The following is a 21,291-nucleotide window of genomic DNA, read 5'->3' on the forward strand; positions in this document are numbered from 1 at the left end:
AGTTTCATCTCATTACTTCTAGTTACAGCCCTGGGTGTTGCACTAATTCCTCCTTCTCCTTGCTGGTTACACACATCACAGATTTGTAGTCTGTTATGTACTCCTTCCGTTCCGGCTTAGCCGAGCTGTACATATTTACCCCTTCTAAGCACGCTTCGTATATTCGTCCCTCCAGGACTCAGATTATTTTTCTTGTTCTTCTCTGAACTCCCTCCAGTTTGTCACTATCTTGGGGCTAATAAGGCCCCACAGCTGAATGCAGCGTTACAGATGTGGCTCTATTAGAGTAATAGAGGGGGATCTTTACTTCCCTGCTCTGGGATGCCATTGGATGTAGCCCAGATCACACTGGCCTTTGTTTTGCTTGCATCCATATTACATGGCCAACCCACGTCCATACTTTGCTGCCCATCATTACTATTAATAATAATTTGTATTATGGTGTAACAGTAGCACCGAAGGGTCCACACTGGAGCCAGTCTCGCTGCGTTAGGCACTGTACAAACACATCGATTCACTGGTTTTAAGGCCAGAAGGGACCATGATGATCACCTAGTCCAGTGGTTCCCAAACTGGGGTTCGAGAACCCCTGGGGGTTCACGAAATGTTACAGGGGGTTCTCGGAAAAAAAATCTCTAATGGCGGACAGAGCTGTCCCTAGGGACCCCGGGCAGCATGAGGCCAGCAGCCCGGAGCCCCTGGACTTCCAAGAGCTAAGAGGATTAAAGCAAGCGTATCTATCACACTGAGAAGATTTAAACTTCAAGACTCCTTATAAGAAATGGAAAGGGAGGTGGATATTTTTTGCTGTTTTTAAAATTAAATAGGCAGCTAGTATTGTTTTAAAAATTATTATGAGGAACAAGTTTAAGCTTTGTTGTAATGTGCATTGTTTGTCTGGACTGCTCAAAACCTGAATGCTTGTGTAGGAGGAACTCTTTGAGTTGGCTTCTTAAATTCCTTCATGCTGTTTCACATAGAATCATAGAATATCAGGGTTAGAAGGGACCTCAGGAGGTCATCTAGTCCAACCCCCTGCTCAAAGCAGGACCAATTCCCAACTAAATCATCCCAGCCAGGGCTTTGTCAAGCCGGGCCTTAAAAACCTCCAAAGAAGGAGACTCCACCACCTCCCTAGGTAACGCATTCCAGTGCTTCACCACCCTCCTAGTGAAAAAGTTTTTCCTAATATCCAACCTAGACCTCCCCCACTGCAACTTGAGACCATTGCTCCTTGTTCTGTCATCTGCCACCACTGAGAACAGCTGAGCTCCATCCTCTTTGGAACCCCCCCTCATGTAGTTGAAAGCAGCTATCAAATCCCCCCTCATTCTTCTCTTCTGGAGACTAAACAATCCCAGTTCCCTCAGCCTCTCCTCATAAGTCATGTGCTCCAGACCCCTAATCATTTTTGTTGCCCTCCGCTGGACTCTTTCCAATTTTTCCACATCCTTCTTGTAGTGTGGGGCCCAAAACTGGACACAGTATTCCAGATGAGGCTTCACCAATGTCGAATAAAGGGGAACGATCACGTTCCTCGATCTGCTGGCAATGCCCCTACTTATACAGCCCAAAATGCCGTTAGCCTTCTTGGCAACAAGAGCACACTGTTGACTCATATCCAGCTTCTCGTCCACTGTGACCCCTAGGTCCTTTTCTGCAGAACTGCTACCCAGCCATTCGGTCCCTGGTCTGTAGCAGTGCATGGGATTCTTCCGTCCTAAGTGCAGGACTCTGCACTTGTCCTTGTTGAACCTCATCAGGTTTTTTTTGGCCCAATCCTCTAATTTGTCTAGGTCCCTCTGTATCCGATCCCTACCATCTAGTGTATCTACCACGCCTCCCAGTTTAGTGTCATCTGCAAACTTGCTGAGAGTGCAGTCCACACCATCCTCTAGATCATTAATAAAGATATTAAACAAAACCGGCCCCAGGACCGACCCTTGGGGCACTCCGCTTGAAACCGGCTGCCAACTAGACATGGAGCCATTGATCACTACCCGTTGAGCCTGACGATCTAGCCAGCTTTCTATCCACCTTACAGTCCATTCATCCAGCCCATACTTCTTTAACTTGGCGGCAAGAATACTGTGGGAGACCGTATCAAAAGCTTTGCTAAAGTCAAGGAATAACACATCCACTGCTTTCCCCTCATCCACAGAGCCAGTTATCTCATCATAGAAGGCAATTAGGTTAGTCAGGCATGACTTCCCCTTGGTGAATCCATGCTGACTGTTCCTGATCACTTTCCTCTCCTGTAAGTGTTTCATAATTGATTCCTTGAGGACCTGCTCCATGATTTTTCCAGGGACTGAGGTGAGGCTGACTGGCCTGTAGCTCCCCGGATCCTCCTTCTTCCCTTTTTTAAAGATGGGCACTACATTAGCCTTTTTCCAGTCATCCGGGACCTCCCCCGATCGCCATGAGTTTTCAAAAATAATGGCTAATGGCTCTGCAATCTCATCCGCCAACTCCTTTAGCACCCTCGGATGCAGCGCATCCGGCCCCATGGACTTGTGCACATCCAGTTTTTCTAAATAGTCCTGAACCACTTCTTTCTCCACAGAGGGCTGGTCACCTTCTCCCCATACTGTGCTGCTCAGTGCAGTAGTCTGGGAGCTGACCTTGTTCGTGAAGACAGAGGGAAAAAAATCATTGAGTACATTAGCTTTTTCCACATCCTCGGTCACTAGGTTGCCTCCCTCATTCAGTAAGGGGCCCACACTTTCCTTGACTTTCTTCTTGTTGCTAACATACCTGAAGAAACCCTTCTTGTTACTCTTAACATCTCTTGCTAGCTGCAACTCCAAGTGTGATTTGGCCTTCCTGATTTCACTCCTGCATGCCTGAGCAATATTTTTATACTCCTCCCTGGTCATTTGTCCAATCTTCCACTTCTTGTAAGCTTCTTTTTTGCGTTTAAGATCAGCAAGGATTCCACTGGTTAGCCAAGCTGGTCGCCTGCCATATTTACTATTCTTTCTACACATTGGGATGGTTTGTTCCTGCAACCGCAATAAGGATTCTTTAAAATACAGCCAGCTCTCCTGGACCCCTTTGCCCTTCATGTTATTCTCCCTGGGGATCCTGCCCATCTGTTCCCTGAGGGAGTCAAAGTCTGCTTTTCTGAAGTCCAGGGTCCATATTCTGCTGCTCTCCTTTCTTCCTTGTGTCAGGATCCTGAACTCGACCATCTCATGGTCACTGCCTCCCAGGTTCCCATCCACTTTTGCTTCCCCTACTAATTCTTCCCTGTTTGTGAGCAGCAGGTCAAGGAAAGCTCTGCCCCTAGTTGGTTCCTCCAGCACTTGCACCAGGAAATTGTCCCCTACACTTTCCAAAAACTTCCTGGATTGTCTGTGCAGATGTGTATCACATCTGATACTCTTTGATGAAACATAGGAGCCTTGTCTTATAAGAGGCTTATTCAAAGTGATACAAGCTACGAAAGTGAGATCTTGGAAGAGTGTTGCCATTTTCATAATGTAATAAAAATACTGTAATGATAAATAAGAACATAAGAATGGCCCTACTGGGTCAGACCAAGGGTCCATCTAGCCCAGTATCCTGTCTTCCAACAGTGGCCAGTGCCAGGTGCCCCAGAGGGAATGAACAGAACAGGTAATCATCAAGAGATCCATCCCCTATCGCTCATTCCCAGCTTCTGGCAACAGAGGCCAGGGACACTTAATAATAATTCGTGTGTAATAAGCATGTCATAAAAACAAATTTTATATTTCCAAGATCACTGCTTTTATAATTTATACTCAGGTAAATGAGAAAATCCCTGGAAATATTCATTTTGAGGAGGGGGTTCGGGAGACTTGACATTTTAGTGAAAGGGGTTCACAGGTTGTTAAAGTTTGGGAACCACTGATCTAGTCTGACCTCCTGCATAGCACAAGCCAAATAACCTCCCCAATGGTTCTTGCACCAAGCCCAATGACCTAGTGCTTTATTTTGGAAGGACATACAATCTTGATGTAAAGACTCCAAGTGATGGAGAATCCACCATATCCCTTGGGGATCTGCTGGGAGGGGACAGGAGGGGCTGCTCACCCGATACTCCTCCCTATGAGCAAGTGGGCAGAGAAGGGAATGGAAAGGGGCAGGACATGACAGGAGACCTGCCTCTATTTCCCTACTGGTTGGCCAGAGAAGCTGGCCGGGTGCACGGGATGAGTGAGCTGCTCCACAAAACGCAGTGATGTAACTCGCTCCTCCCCAGAGCAAGGGGGAAGCAGGGAATTGTGATCGTTGTCCCAGTTTATGGTCTTGTGTGCTCCTGCAACTACATATGTGCCACCTCTTATGCTGGGCAGGAGACTGGATAGCATGTGCCTGTATGATGCCAATCCTCAACTGACATTTAGTCCTACAGAGAACACTGCCAGATGGCATAAATTAGAGCAGCCCCTAGCCTGCTCTAATTCACACCAGTAGGTTGGGACCTGTGCCAATGTACCATGAGAATCCAGGTGACGTAACTTGCTCCCCAACAGTCTTTGATGCAGGAGGGAACCTGGGCCAGTCCCTGGGCTTGAGCACGTGTGGTCTGTGACATCACACTACCCATCCTGCACTATCTCCCTGTGCTAAGGTGCCATTTTGTGTCTGCAAGGTGAACAGTCATGGGTGGCAGGTGAACCCCAGCCTGACCTGCCCCTTCTGCCTGAGGCCCCACCCCTCCAGCCCCCCCTCCTGCAGCCGCCAGCCCCTCTCCTCCCCCCTGCCCCAGCCCCAGCCCCGGGCTGCCTGAGCACCTCCAGCCCCGGAGCCAGGCCCGCCGACAGCAATTCCGGGCCCCAGGGCAGAACAGTCAATGGGCCCCCTAGAAAGGATGGGCCAGTCTCCTACTGTCTGTGTTTCTGTGGATCATTTTCTCTAATACACATTTACCAACCACAGAGATCCTAACTTTCAGCTCTTCCCCATGGGTATCCATCCAGCTGCCTTTCCCTTCCACCTGGGACTGGTACAAGCTCCAGAGCTGCTTCAGAATTTGTTTTTCAGATACTACCCAGCCCCTTCCCCATTATATCACCAAAGGAGTTTCTTCTCATTGGCCTTTGGGAGGATGAGGCAGAATAAACTGCAGTTTCTGTAACTGTGTCACTACCTGAAAGCTCTGTGTGTGGAACCTGCAGTGCAATGTCTCAACACTGAAGAATTAACTCTCCCCTTCCTTCCCCAGGCCAGGGGTAACCTGATGCCCTAGTAACCAGCCAAGATCTGCTTTTTTTTTTTTTGCTTTTTGCTTTTTTTTTAAAAAAAGGTCTTTCCAGACAACTGGTCAAAAAACTAGGAATGTATCCAAAGGTACTTGAGCATGCAAATGCCATAACTCAGGTCGCAGTGGGGAACCATTACAGCTGTTATTATTTATGCATTTGTATTACAGTAGCACCTATGGGTCCCAACTGAGATCAGGAGACAGTACCCTGCCCTACAGAGACTACAATCTAAACAGACAAGACAAACAAAGGAAGGATTGCTATCACCATTTTACAGATAGGAAATTGAGGCCCAGAGAGATTAAGTGATTTACCCAAGGTGGCATTCTGTCCCCCCCACCAAACCAGAACCAGACCACAAGCAGCCAGAGAATTCCCCTGCCATGGGCACTGCATTGTGCCATCATAGGCAACCCTACACTGCCCCCATTGCACGCTCCAGCCATGGGAGGCAGGAAGTCTAGGGCAGAGAACTGAACACAGAGCTCCTACTGCTGTACCCCCCAAGACCATCCTTCATCTCAGTGTAAAACTCTTCCCAGAAATAAGTATGAATTCCCAAGACAGGACAATAAATACACTGAAAGGCAGTCAAGCTGTCTGACCCATTCCTAAAGCCTACAGCTAAAAGAACCCCAACACTCTACATTTGTGGCACACAATTCTGCACACACAACCATTTGCATATGCAACAATCTGAAAAGGAGGCCACACTGAGGTTCCTTTAAAAATATGTCCCTTTGTTCCCTAAATTCAGGGAACACTTCATATAATGTTGCCTAAAGGTTAGAACAGCACACTGGGTTCTATCTCTGTCTGTGCCACTGATTCATTGGGTTTCCTTAGGCAAGTCATTTAATCTCCCTGAGCCAAATTCATTGTGATATTGTGTTCCAGCTAATCCCCTTCCCTCTGCCAATTTCCCACCTAGAATATGAAGGAAAATCCCAACTAAAAGTCTGGCTGAAACAAACAGTACTAATGTATGGGAGAGGGAGGGTCCCAACATTAACCAGTGACCTAAATAATGATTACATTTACCTACTGGGCTTTATAAACCCACAGCTGTGGATGTATGAAAATTCTCACGATAATCCCCCAAGGCGTGTATGTCCCTCTTTGACATGTTACTCATGCACCAGTTGAAGCTCTTTTTGGAGCCTTGCATTCTTATTCATAGATTCCAAGGCCAGAAGGGACCATTGTGAGCGTGAGTCTGACCTCCTGCATAACACAGGCCCCGGAACTGCTCAAAATAATTCCCACAGCAGAGCTTTTAGATCTTGATTTAAAAATGGTCAGTGATGGAGCATCCACCAGGATTATTATTAGTGAACCCAAATACATCCTCTGGTGAGACTCCATCACTGTTCCCTGTACAACAGTCCCAACAGCTACACATCCCCAGCCCCCAACTACAGCCCTGATCTCAAATCATCCCATCACCCCCAATCCATCTCCAAATACCAGCAACAATCCCCTAATGAGATCAGCCACACGATCCCAAAGAACAGCCACCAGACCCAACTCAAAATAGCCTCAAACACCCCCCCCCACCAGCCCAGTGCTGTCACTGAAACACCCTCCCTTCCCCCCCAGACCCACCCTGCCCTTCTCCTCCCTGGCGGACCCCAGACAAAGGCCGCCCAGCGCCCAGCAGAGCACTGCCAGCACCTTTGCTGCAGATGTTGGACCAGCGGCGGCTGGATCCTGAGTCCGATCTCAAGTCTGTCCCCCAGTGGTCCTGTGTCCAGCTCTGCCTCCCCCACGCCCCCGCTCGGTTCCTTCCCCAAGCCGTCCTTGTTACCTCTGCTCCCCCCCCCCCCCTCCGCCCCCACATGGATGCAGAAAGTTTTGCTCCTGGATACAAAGTTGCAGCGATTGTTGCTGCAGCCGGACTGGCTCCTCCCCCCGGCACAGCTGCCCCGACTCACCCTCCGGCCGCCCAGGGCCCCTCCTGCGGTGAGAAACAGGAGAGGGCTTGGGGGTAGAGCCTGGGCAGGGCCACACAGGGCTGTTTGGGGAGGCTCAGCCTCCCCTGCCCTTTAATACCTGCTGCCCATGTGAACAGTTGTGCGTCATGTTACAAGTGCTAATACACACAGCCTGGGGACTTGCATGGTGAACAGCTCACATGAACAACAGGGATTTTTCAGTGGTCTGGACTCTCCTGGCACCTGCTGCAAACACCTAGGATGAATGTGATACAGGAGGCCCATTGCTCTGTGCCACTGTCATTTGAAAGCCCCTCTGTGACCCCAGATACATTGTCTTCCCTTTGATCTGTCAGAGGGCTGTGTCTGACCCCTACTTCTAGGGGTTGTATTTTGCTTGTTACATCACGTTTATGATTCTCTGGAGGCAGCACCCTTTGGGTGTGCTATTGACGGAGCAGCCCCCACACTCAAAAAGTTAGCCCAAGCACACAATAGCTATAAATACTATTGTCATTGCCCACAGGACCCAGGCCTGAGACAAATGAAGGTTACAGACAAGATGATCTGCTGGCCTCTAATTTCTATAATTCTATCACAAAGTGCCTGACTTTCACGCTGTTTCCTGAATCCTGGTTCTTCTGACATCTGACACCTTTCTGGCAGGCAACTAAAAGTCACAGAATGTCCTTGCAACATTTAACCAATGTGTTGGCCAGAACTACCTATCCACATGTCTGCAGTCCCTGTCACTGCAGTAGTATAGGATCTGACTGATTTTTTTTCACTTTCCACCATCCCAACTGATCATTTAATTTACCTTAATTTTATCAACATTTTCCCTGTTAAAATGTGTAAGCAGAGTCAGAATGAGCTCTCCCCTGACATCTGGTGGTGAGCTGTAGAAAAGGACTTCAGGGGCTGATCTCGTTTGCCTGGGCACACCCACCCTGCCTAGCATGATGGACTGCCTGCCCAAATGGTCACTTTGGCTGCTGTGGGATCCCCAGTCTCTTTGTTATTGGGGCAGGAGTAATAAAGGGTTGTTATCCTGGTTGTGTGAATCAAGGACAGCAGAACTGTACTTGGCATTTTACGGCTGAGGGACTTGCCCTCAACTGAGCGGCACTCGCTAGGCAAGGGACATGGGTTCCAAAGCCTAGTGAATTGAAAGGCTGGAGATAGGTATTTGTGCCTGGTAGTGACAGACCCAAACACCACTTTGACCTATTGTTTCTCTACTATGTAATAACAGAGCTAATTTTGACTTCATTAGGAGTCTTGTTACATGCTGTAGAGCTGAAATCATTGATATCTAGGTCTAAGCATTAGACCTACTTTGGGCTACTGGTTCTGATGCAAGAGGACTATCCAGGTGTACTAGCACCAAAGTTCCCCTACTAACAGCTGAAATCACTGAGAGCTGTGTTAAGTGTGTCTGGGGGGGTGGCTGGTGGAGAGGGGTGGCCAGCCGGATGGCTGGGGGAGAGGCATGGCTAGCGGAGAGGAGCGGCCAGCAGGACAGCTGAAGACTGCAGCAGAACCCCATGGAGAGGCGTGGCCATTGACCCGAGCAGCAAAGCATGTAAGGTGCCCCCATATCTCCCCCCTTCCACCCAGGCTGGGAGGTAAACTCTGCAGATGAACTTCTGAACTCTGGGGCTATGCTGACCAAGGACAGAAACTGTGGGTGGGGTGACTTTTGGGTTGCTGGACTTAAGACCCTGAGGGGAAAAGGACACTGCCAAACTTACTTGGGGGTGGGTCTTTTGCTTATGGTTTGTGTTATGAATCCTGTTTGTGGTGTTTCCCCAACATAATGCTGCATTGTTTGTTTATTTATTAAAAGGCTTTTGCTACACTCAGACTCCGTGCTTGCGAGAGGGGAAGTATTGCCTCTTAGAGGCACCCAGGGGGGTGGTGTGTAATTGTCCCAGGTCACTGGGTGGGGGCTTGAGCTGGTTTTGCATTGTGTTATTGAAAAGGAACCCCTAGATACTGAACCTGGCCCTTGTTGCTGCCAACTCTGATGGGCAGAAGGGTTACAGTTGGGATCTAATTTTGCCCTTTTAAAAAATAATAGCATCAGCCCCGAATCATATGACATGTGGATCCCAATCTTTCAAACCTTAATGGGATATCCAAATCCCAAATTGGATGCTCACATCTAAATGTCCAGTTTGTGCACCTATGTGCCAATCTGAGCATCCAACTGTTGGAATGAGATGCCCAAAGTATCCACCTGTGAAAACTGGACTCTGTTTCCCGCTTATTTTCTGTTCACTTAGGAACATAGGACATAGACCAGGAAGGGACTTCCTGGGTCATCAAGTCCAGACCAATGCTCTCGCAGGCATCCCTATCATATAATCCTGTTCTTAACTTTATCAAGCTCTGTCTTAAAACTAATTAGGTTATTTGCCCCCACTCATCCTATTTGAAGGCTGTTACTTGATCTTTATTGTTTTCAGTCTCAACATTAGTACTTAGAAATTCTTCAGCCATCAAATAGTCCTGAACCAGCAAATCAAACAACTGAAAGTTATAGAGTTTCTATCTGAAACTCTATGCCAATTGCTTAAATTACAGTAACCACACAGCTGCTTTAACTCTCACTGGAGCCAGGTGCTACTTACATTTACAGGATGCTTTAATGGATTGGATACTCATTATAATTGTCATGGTGTCTATGAACCAATAAAATTGACTAAACAAAACACTAAGTTCTTTGGGAGCTAGGGAGAAGGTGGGTAAATATTCATTAAACGTATAGGTCATTCCAGTGAACAGTGTCCCCCAGGACAAGCACATTATAAAAGGATGACGAATTTAAATCTCAGGCATTGTAATTACTTTGGAAATATGTCGACTGTTTGTTTTTTGCTCCTTTGTTTGATCTTGCTGAGAAAGGGACCCCATGGCTAGAGGATAGTGCCAACCATTCTAATGCCCTCTAAGAGTGAGACATAATAGTCCCTTGGGGCTGCTGCACTGTGCACCGAATCCTGAGGCCTGGCTTAGTTCTCTGCAGTGGAGTAAGAGGTTGTTCTAACACATAGCTGGCATAAGTGCAGGACAGAAAAGGAAGATCACATGATTGTGTTTGCCGGCTTGTAGCCAAATGCTGGAAAACAGGTAGGCACGTGGTCTAGAATTTCCATTCCTCAGAAGCCCCTTTGGCTACTATCCGAAGTGATGTTTGTATCAGAACAGGGAAACAAAATCTTCATGAAGGGCCACACTGGCCTTATTCAGCCCTGGAGGGTAAGAACCCCATTACTCTCCTGATCAAATGGTGACTCCAACCACAGAGGGGGGAGCGAGATCTGCTTGCCTGGTATTCCCCCCCTACCACCAAACAACTCGACATGTAATGTAATGAATGGCCTGTTTTACCTGTTTCAGCCACACATTTGTTGTCATCAGCTGATTCTTTTCATCCTAGGGAGACAAGAGAATTGAAATTAAAAATATCCAAATAAATGCTTCCCATACTGATGTCTGACTGAATGGAGTTCAGTTCCTTTAGAAATCTGAGGATCGGCATATAGCATTAGGGTCAGATTTTTCCAAAGAGCTCAGCACCCAGCTCTCATCAAGAGCCCCTGGATTCTGAGTGCTTTTAAAAACCTCAGCTGGGCTTTTCAAAAAGGCTCAAAGGAGTCAGATGCCCAACTCCTTGAACAGCCCGAGCACTTAACGCCCAGTCCTGCAGCCTGTTAGCCCACACAACTCCCGCTGAAGTCAATGGAAGCACTGCCTGGAGGCTCCTAGTAACACATGAATGCAACTCTGGGAAAGAATTTTCTTCTGCAGAAATTAAAGCAAAATGTGCATGAACACCAGCTTTAGAAAGCAAAGGATTTTGCGGACTGTGCTGCTTACTTTGAAATAGAAGGAGAGGGAAAAAATTAGCCACAGTCTGAACTACCTTTGTTTTAGGTTCTAATATAAGAGACTGGGCCTAGGCCAGTGGAGTTAAGTGCTAGTGCAGCGCTCCGTGCTGAGAGGAATAAATCAGAGAACTCCCTTGCACAACTGCACCTTACCTAAGAGCATGGGAATGTAGGTGGAGATGAGGGTGTCTGAGTAAATGTGATCCAGTGGGCTCATTTCTTGGACTTTCCAGCTGCTACTATGCAAAAGTAATTCTGGGACCATGCTCCCATTCACGTTGCTGCAAACTCACTCAGGCATTACAGTGTCTTATGGATGGGCAGAAAAATAATGTTTAGGGTGAAAAAATAGTTTCTGCTTCATGTCTGGCTTCTTATTTTGGTGGCCAGCTGTGTCCAGACATGAGTTGTGCCCAACATTTATATTACAAACATTTGAGGGTTGCTGGTGGTGATATTTGGTTGAACTGGTTAAAAAGGGGGGGGGGGTTAAATTCACTTTTCCCTTTTCTTTAGAGTTTCAAAATGTTTAAATTTTGAAAACTGAAAAACATCAGCCAGCAGGAGAGTTGGAAAATGGGCAGGAGGAAATTGGGAAAAGTTTGCTAAAATTTTTCCTAATTTCTTTTTAATTTCAAAATTTTGACATTAGAAATTTCATTTAAATTCAAAAAATGTCAACCAGCTCTAAGATTCACTTCATAACATGAAGAGCAACCTTATTTGTAAGCTCTATTACATTCTCCTCCCCTTGGGCTTTCTATTCGATGGTAAACTCATCGGAGCAGGAACTATCTATTACTCTCTGCTTGTGAAGTGCCTAGCACACTTTATTATTTGTACAACCCATAGTTTCTAAGAGCCCCAATCACAGACCAGAGCCCCATTACGCTAAGTAATATACAAGCACAGAATAAAAAAATGTTCCCTTGCCCCAAGGAGTTTACAATCTGTGCACAAGACGAGAGACAACAGATAGATACAGACAGACCAAAGGGGGAGTACAAAGAAACAATGAGACAATATTGGAGGAGGGTCTTTATGCTCGTTATAGAGTAGCAAGATGCAATAACATCCTAGGAGCAGAAATTGGGTAGACCTGGATCGCAAGGGGTGAGTTGTCACATCTCTATCCAACAATTGACATGCAACTGTCTGACAACTCCATTATGCATCCTGTATCATAAGGTGAAAAGTTAATGAACTAAGCTCTTCCAGATCCTAGTCCCCTAAAATTTGCCATGAAAAATGATACAAACATTAAAAAATGGTTTACCACAACGTGAGTTTGCAGGTATAGCTTTTCTCTTTGTTAAAGGTCCTACAGCTTACTTACCACATCCACAAGCTGAGATATCTTTAAGCCAAAAAGGACTTTTATTGTATCATTGGAGTTTTCAACAGGTCGGACCCATTTCTGGTACCCATGAAATAAGTGTCTCAGGAGGGCATCTTCGTTTTCAGCAACCAAACTGAGCCCAGCAACAGCTAAAAGTAGACAAAGAGTGTGTGGGTGTATGTGAAAGTGCAACGCGAGGTGTCCTCTGAGTTGAAGAGAGTAAGAGGAAAGACAATCATCACCAATGAAAACAGGAAAATCTGCCTCAGGCAAAAACTTGCCAGATAGGGATTAAATTCAGTCTCTCAATAGAGCCAAGGAAGGAGGGAAGTACGATTAGTCAGCTCAAATGGGGATTTTGTTATATTTATGCTGTCATTGGGTTATCTGATTTGATTGGGTGTTTATTGTTTATTAGTGTATTTTTAAAAGATCATCAAGGGTGCCAGAACATCAGGTGGGCCTCTCATTGTAAAGCAGTGAAAATCCAAATTAATACATGTTGCCTCAGGAAGAAATCACACTTTTTGGTAATACCTGACTTGGGGGCACCCTGGTCACTTTGTACTCCAGGCAGACTGATCTACTGTCATAGAGGCGTTTGATCAGCTATAGGTGGGACTTCCTGTTAACAGAGCCTCAATCTCATTTTGTTCCCATGGACCTTTTGAAACAGAGCGCGTACACGGAGTGAGGTTTTGCATGGTTGTGTTTTGTGATGCATCTGCTAGGCAAGAAGCTACCATTCCCATCACCCCCTCCCCGCCATGTTCTGATCCCCAGTGTGGACATACTTCCCTGGCCAGGGGGCAGAAACTCTATGAAAGATCCTGACCCAGGAAGTAACCGTGCCCTGGGGGAAGCAGCAGCAAACTGGGAGCAGCTGGGAAGCAAAATGCAGGGGAAGCTCACGCACTGCTAACTGCAGCAAGAGCCAGGCAGCTGTGTGTGAACAGGTGGCCACTGCAGCTGGGGTCAGGTCAGCGGAGAACTTGCAGGAAAGTACCCGCAATAATTATGGTTCGTATTCAGGAACATTATGAGTCATAGACCCCATTCCATTGATCCACTGCTCTTGGTCTTCCTCCTCACATCATACATGCTCAGCCCTGGGGTGGATGACCTCTGCAAGGTTACATCCATCCATTCTACATGCCGCTTGGAAGTTTGGGCTCCCCACTACTCCGCATCCCTCTGCCAGCTGTGTCTCCACCCCCTTGAGCTGCCATCTGCCTTCCAGCCCCAGGCCACCCCCTGTTTCTCCAGGGGAAGTTGGTAGTCACACAGACAGCAGACAGCACTTGAAGGAGAGACTGGTGTATCCTTTTCCTCTTGAAGACCCATGTGGTAAAATCCCACCCTGAACTCATGTTGCACCAGCCCTCTGGCTGGTGTTGCCGGATCTCCCCACTCATGCCTGCCCTGGTCTGTGGGCTGCAGCGAGGAGCAGGGCTTTGCTTTACCTGCTCTCTTCCTGCTTTGGGGGCCCACAAGGCATTGGGAAGGAGCAGTCACTGGGCAACTGAGTACAGGTATAATGCAGCACCCAGGACTGAACCTGGGACCTTTAGATCTTAGCACATGAGCCTCTACTGCCTGAGCTAAGAGATCTAGCTCTGTTAGCCAGGGGTGTAGCAGGCTCATCCTCCTTTAAGGGGGACAGAGCACAACACTGAGTGGGTGGGGGCAGTAGAGGCATTGCTATAGTGCCTGGCCTCATGTAAGGTGTACAAGACTGGGAGGAGGCTCCAACCTGAGAATTCATGCTGCAGCCAGGCCCATTTGGGCTGTGATTGTCAGGAAATACTCACTAGATACCAGAGACATTTAAGCAGGGGAATGTCCACACCCCCAAAACTGATACAGAAAAGCGAGTCCTTTCTTGGCGGTTAGACAATGGTCAATGGATTAAAGGCGCTGATTACACGACACCTTCCATGGAAGCAGATGGCGTGGCAGTCTCCTGTGTTTGACCTGTCAGCATTCGTTAGGTAGCATCTACAAAGGGAGAGGGAGGGGCTTCCCCTTCATCCAGAGCCTGGCAATGCATTCAGAGTGCAATCTGGAGGCGGAAGATAGTAACGCCCTGCAGCAAACACATATGAGTAGACTGGAGTCTGGGTTTATATATGTGTGTGAGGCCAACGGACAGGGTGGGCTGGGAGTAATGCTAGGGTGAGGGCAAGTAAGGCCTAGGAACCAGTTGCAGCAGAAACATGCTCCCGGATCTGAGCTTTTACATAAACAAACCCATTTTCTAACCCCTGTGGTTACTCTCAGCCTGGAACTGGACATATACCCATGTAACACTCATCTTACATCTACAGTCTCGGAGCCGGTGAGGATGGGAAATGCCCCATTCATCTCAGGTAGGTTGTTGACTCTGGAGCCTAACAATAACACTGCACAAGGTAACGCTGTTGACTGTTTCACTGCTGATTCTGAGCACTCCTGTGCCGGTCCTTCATTGTTGGATATGGAGCTGGAGCAGAGCAGTTGGTTGAGGAGACAGAGCACAGTTGACGTGGGGAGGTGGGGCATCAGATGGCTTTTGGCCACTTTTCCACCTTCTCTGCACTGAGACAGCAAAGGAGCCAGTTTGCACACACACACACACACACACACACACACACACACAGTACAATTTAGAGCAACCTCTGGGCTGCTCTGAGTTTTGCCAGTTTGTAACGGCACCCTAGGGGCTGTTACACCAGCTGGGAAGTGCTGGAACACACCAGTCTCTCCCTCCCCATACTGCTCTCTCCGTTGAAGGGGAGAGAGTGGTATTTAGCTGGTGTAGCTGGCTCTATGCTACCAGGGCATTTCACCATGCTCATCCCCAGCTGGCTGGCCCCACCACCACAGGCTGGAGCAGGGACTAGCCTCTGCCTCTACAAGGTCAAACCCTTTCCTCCAAATGCCTGCTCACTCCATTTCCCATGCCCACTGCAAAAAGCCTCATTGAATCGGAGTGCCCCAAACCCAAACTGCCTCCCGCTGTTCCCAGGGACCAGAGTCTCTAGCTGCCCAGCCTTCCAGCTTTCCCCTGATGAGTGCTGCAGTGGTGCAGTGCGGGCAAAATTTCGCAGCAGGGGGACAACCTGGGGGAGGCTGTAAACCAAAAAACATCCCAAACCTGGGAAATGTGCTGGATTTAACTGGAAAATAATGAACAACATCCCCTATCCCTTTCCTGATTTAATGTAATACAGCCTTCCCCTGAACCTGGCTCAGAAACATCCCCATGCCACAGAATCAGTAGAGAAGAGGAAGCAGTTTTCATAGAACCTATGTCACAGACCACATGGGGCCTGACTCTGACCTGGGGGGCATAATGGAAACTTGGCAGGATGATTCTTATAGCTGGAATGAGCCTTGAAGAGCATGATCAATAGAGGAGATGCAGAAAGGGAAGAAGTGGGGTCCCCAGAAACAGAGCCACAAAAGATGGATTGGGCCAAATTCAGCTGTGGTGAAATGGTGACATCAGTTATCCACTGGGCATAAATTGGTCCCCAAATGCAGGAGCCTGGGGCAAGGAAGAGGCAACGCTATGGCACTGCCCCCTCCCTAGGCATGGGGTGAGCAGGCTGCATCCCATAAAATCGCAGGCATGCACCACCTGGTGCAAGGGCTACATTCTACACACTGTCTCCAGGTATTACGCCCCCCCCCCCCCCCGCCCCGGGCTGTGCCTAACAGGCATCCCTAAAGCCTTAAAGAAGGAAAAAGGCTGTTTAGGGAACTAAGAGAAATGGGGTAAAGCTGAGCACAGAAAACATGTAGGCTGTATAGCTGGAAAAAAGTCCTTCCAGTGAGGTCTATTCTGCCATGATCTCATCTCCCCAAAGAAATGCGAGAAGACCTTAGGCTAGAACCTTTTACAACAAGACTAGATGAAGCAGCGGGGAATACACTGAAAGAAGCAATGTTGCCCTTGAAGAAAGATGAACAAGATTATCAGATGCTGTAGGTCAGACTCATCTCCAATGTCACTGATTCATGTGTGTGTGTAAGTTTCAGTGCTCATCACCACATTTATTGTGTGTACGACGAATTCATCACACTTGCCATACCACTTAGTATCGCCCCTCGTTAATTTTTCCTCATTTATAGTGGTTGTGTGGTTTCTGATCCTACTGGCAAAAGAGTTGATAAATGAATAGAAAAAGCTCTGGCACGGATGGTGGAGGGAGCTTTCTACACATGATGTGCACTGGAAGAAATACACAAACAGTACCTTTAGCCTTCTGTCTTTTCACTTGAGCGGCTAGGAGTTCATCTCGATGCTGGGGATTTTCTCTTCTTTAGCAACACATACTCTCTCTCTCTCTCCCTCACACACCCATAAAAACACGGCTTTTCCTCTCAACTGTCAAATATTTTGTGGCATTGGGTACTAAACCCAAGAGTAGAAAGGGGCTCTGGTATTTTAGTTACTCTTCATTTCTCCTCTGCTCCAGTAATATCTACCAGTAACTTCATTGCCTCATGTTTAAAAGGCTTTTAAATGGAGGCACAAATATAACCATGTTTACAAGTCAGAGTTGTTTTAAAAGAAAGTAGACTAACTATTATAACAATGAATGCTAATGCCTAACTTCAGCGAGCAGACACCGAACTCTGTTACAGGAAGAAATCTGCATTTCTGGCGTTCCCGGTGGAAAAGGAAGAAATCACACTTACCCGAGTTGCTAACACAAAGAATGAGGGGTACCAGAGTAAGATCTAGCAGCAGCAGCATGGCAGCTTTTGATTTCACAAGCAAACAAATTCCAGCCTAGAAACGGGTGAACAGGAACTAATTAGAAAGCATGAAGGATCGGAGTGTCTGCAAAGAAGGATCGGGCATGCCAAGCCTAATCTTGCATCACTGGGAAGCTTTTTAAAGTACACTTCATTGATTTTCAGTCAGCTGTCACAGCCTGTAAGTCTAAAAAATATCTCTGGGTCCTAAACTCTGACACATTTACTCTTTATATATTATAACCAGTGCTAGCCTGTTATAAATCAGAGATAGCATGAAGTCAGAAAAAATATAAGTGGTAGACAGCCAAGATGGACCATAATACAAATATATCTTTTACCACTAAATCATAGATCTCAGGGGTGGAAAAGGTCTCACTTTCCCAGTGCAGGAAAGATTGAAAGAAGGGCATGTTTAATCTAGAGAAAAGAAGGCTGTGGTGGGACATGCTAACTGTCTTTCAATACGTAATAAGTTGTTAGAAAGAGGACAGTGTTCAATTGTTCTCCATGTCCACTGGAGGTAGGACAAGTAGTACTGGGTTTAATCTGCAGCAAGGGAGATTTAGGTTAGATATTAGGAAAAACTTTCTAAGGGTAGTTAACAGGCTTCCAAGGGAGGCTATGAAATCTCCATGACTGGATGTTTGTAAAAACAGGTTAGGCAAACACCTGTCAGGGATGGTCTAGGTCAATGGTTTTCAAACTGTGGGTCGTGACCGAGTACTGGGTCGCGGAATGTAAGGCACTGGGTCGCTGCAGATCTAGTCAGCACCGCCGACCGGGCCGTTAAAAACCCCATTGGCAGTGCTGCCCGGCTAAGGCAGGCTAGTCCCTACCTGTTCCGACACTGCGCTGAGCCCTGGAAGTGGCCAGCAGCAGGTCTGACTCCTGGGGGGGAGGGGGAGGCCACGGGGTTCCACACGCTGCCCCACCCCGAGCACCAGCTCCGCACTCCCATTGGCAAGGAACCGGCCAATGGGAGCGGGGGGAGGTGCCTGCAGGCGAGAGCTGTGCGGAGCTGCTCGCGTGCCTCCGCTTAGGAGCCGGACCTGCTGCTGGCTGCTTCCAGGGCGCAGCGGGGTCCGCGATGCCAGGACAGGCGGGAAGCCTGCCTCTGCACCCCAGCTGTGCTGCTGACCGGGAGCCGCTGGAGGTAAACCCGTGCCCCAACCCTGCCCCCCAACCCTGCCCCCCAATCCCCTGCCCCAGCCCTGAGCCCCCCTTCAAACTCAGAGCCCCTTCCTGCACCCCAAGCCCCTCATCCCCGGTCCCACCTCAGAGCCTGCACCCCCAGCCCAGAGCCCTGACCCCCTCCCACACTCAACCCCCCCGCCCCAGCCCAAAGCCCCCACCACACATTGAACCCCTCATTCCCAGCCCCACTCCGCAGCGCTCACCCCCACACCCAAACCCTCTGTCCCAGCCCAGCGCCCCTCCCACACCCCAAACCCCTCATCCCCAGCTCCATTGGGTCGCAGACATCAATAATTTTCTTCAACTGGGTCACCAGAAAAAAAAGTTTGAAAATCACTGGTCTAGGTTTACTTGGACCTACCGCAGCATAGGGGGCTGGACTAGATGACCTCTCAAGGGCCCTGCCAGACCTACATTTCTGTGAGTCTAGGATTGTTTCCCCCACTGGCCTCATGGTCTAGTGTTAAATTACTAAACTGATGGGGCTTATAGCAGTTCCATAGGGGAGATTATTGAACAAGTTTCTAAATCTCATTCTTCCTGTATATGGAAATCAATGACTTCAAATGGGCTTTGGATCAGACCCATTCAGCCTCAATATTCATTTTCCCAACCCATTCATCCCTCAGGCACCCCGAATGGAAGTCACTTAAACATATATCTACAAAAAGGGAGTTTAAAGTGCAGAGTTTTGCCCTTGCTATAGCAAGATGGACTGGCCAAAACCCTTGGCTTGCATCCAAATTTGAAAATACATTTCCAGTTTGAAATCGAGATATGACTTTCTCAGCTGTTCTCATGGGATACTGATTGTTTTTGATGGCCATATTAGAATCTTTTGGAGCTATTCAGATCCTCGACTGATTTAGTTGTATGACAGTGACTATCCTGGTATCCCTATAACATCTTAATTTACCATCTGTTCAAGCTCATCGTTTAACTTTTTGATGCTAATGGGGCTTTTCATGGTGTCTGTCTTTTTGGCAGCATGCTCAGATCTATATCAGTGTGATGGGTTATATCCTCTATGTACCCCAGTCTGTTAAAAAGCTCACCAAGTTCTTTAAGAACATCTTTTGTATCCTATTCAACAGACAAGTTATACCCCCATTTGATTATCTGCATTTGCAGGTTGCTTTTCAACTCAAGAATTCATGGAACTCCCTGTTCCATTACTTCAAACTGGTATCTGTAACAGACTTGCTAGTGTGGCTTCGACACATGGAACGGCGTGGTGACTGCTTTATGAAAGAACCTTAGATTTGGACTTTAACGCTGGGCAGTCACTAACCCTTTTGTACACGCCTGCTGTGATTATTTTACACTCTGCTCCAGTATGTATTCTGAAAGGCATTTTTTGTTGATTTATTGCCAAAGCCACAAGCCCATCTGTTGTGGAACCTGGCTTTGTAATGGTATTAGAAGACTCAGCAGTCTTCTGCATCATCATCAGAGCTTTATTCTCTAGTCTTATATTCAGGCATCCATTCTGCTTTTGTATTTCTTTGCAACTTGTGCTGCCAGAGATGCACTTTTGCAAAATGGTTGCTTTCACTGCACATTTATCACACCCGTTTTGCTAGCCATCTTTGAGTTGTTTTGCAATTGCCTCCACATGTGTTGCAAACATATTTGATCGTTGTTATTTGTTTACCCTTGCAGTCTGTCTTTATGCCGTGGACTGCATTTATAATTAGATGCACTTCGGTTCTCTTTCCCTCTTGGTTAACTGGAAGTTGGGAAGCTCGGTTTTCACACGTATCAAATCTTTGCAAATTCAAGTCAATTTCTTGCAATAACTTTGCTTTGAACTGGTTATCAGTTATACCAGAAATAATCTGGGTTCTCATTAGCCTTTCTGTTAATTGTTCAGATTCACATGATTTAGCCTTATTACACAGGTTTAAAACATAATGATCAATTATCTTATCTGGCAGTTAGTTTCCTTTAAAGCAAATGTGTCTTTCTTAAGTAACATTTCTGTGTAGTTCCGTGTTCTTGACATTTTTAATGACCTTTGTCTAGCAGTTTGCAGCCCCATTCATGCTGTCACTGACTTGTACTGTGCGTGCCCCTGGGCTTGCCACATAGAGTAGTGTGAAGGATCTTACCCTCTCTGGTTTCTGTGTTCTGTTCCTGGTCCAAAAATATTTGCAAGTGCTGCAGCTTCCTCCTTCAGTTCTCTGCTGCAGTCTTCCATGTAGAATAGAGATCGGGAAGCATTAATATCATTGTACAAGGCACAAGAAAGACCTCATCTGGAATACTGCTTACAGTTCTGGTCACTCATGTTCAAGAAAGATTCATTCAAACTGGAATAAGTTCAAAGAAGGGCTACTAGGATGATCAGGGGAATGGAGAGCCTACCTTACAAGAGGAGACTGGGCGAGCTTGGCTTGTGTAGCACAGGGCCAGCCCACAACATTTTGGCACCTGAGGTGGGCAGCTCAAATGACGCCCCCGTGCCCCCTTGCTTGGGCCAAAACTTTGAAACTCTGGGTCCTAGTGGTGCCGTCTGGCACCTGAGGTGGCCGTCTAAGTTCGCATCATGGTAAGGCCAGCCCTGGTGTAGCATAGCAAAAGCAGGCTCAGAGGGCATATGGTTGCACTCTAAAAATCATGGGGGTAAGCTAAGGGACGATGTTGGCACAGGAACAAATTGGTATAAAGTGGTCATGAATAGATTTAGACTGGATATCAGAAGAAGGTTTCTAATCAACAGAGGAGTGTGTTTCTGTAACAGCCTCCCCATAGGAAAAGTGGGTGCAAACAGCCTAACTAGTTTTAAGTTGAGTTTGGTACATTTATGAAGGGGATTAGATGATGGGGTTGCCTGCCATAGCAGAGGATTGGACTTGATGGCCCTGGAGGTCTCGTCCATCCCTATGTTCCTTAATCACCACGGATGAGGTTGAGAAGTTTTGAGGACAGGAAATGAGAGACTC

The 21,291-nt window shown here is 47.3% G+C and overlaps 1 protein-coding gene across 1 annotated transcript in view; it reads right to left on the reverse strand.

Moving 5' to 3' along the window:
• Nucleotides 1–17,147, reverse strand: part of CHRNB3 (cholinergic receptor nicotinic beta 3 subunit) — a 35,152-nt gene extending 18,005 nt beyond the window's left edge. The window contains exons 1-3 of the mRNA XM_065406931.1: nt 17,090–17,147; nt 12,401–12,552; nt 10,565–10,609 (exon numbers count right to left, since the gene is read on the reverse strand). Coding sequence (XP_065263003.1) covers nt 10,565–10,609; nt 12,401–12,552; nt 17,090–17,147 — 255 coding nt within the window. The remainder of the gene's footprint in view (nt 1–10,564; nt 10,610–12,400; nt 12,553–17,089) is intronic.
• Between the last annotated feature and the right edge of the window lie 4,144 nt (nt 17,148–21,291).

This window comes from Emys orbicularis, chromosome 6 (assembly GCF_028017835.1).
Source record: "Emys orbicularis isolate rEmyOrb1 chromosome 6, rEmyOrb1.hap1, whole genome shotgun sequence".
Taxonomy (NCBI): domain Eukaryota; kingdom Metazoa; phylum Chordata; order Testudines; family Emydidae; genus Emys; species Emys orbicularis.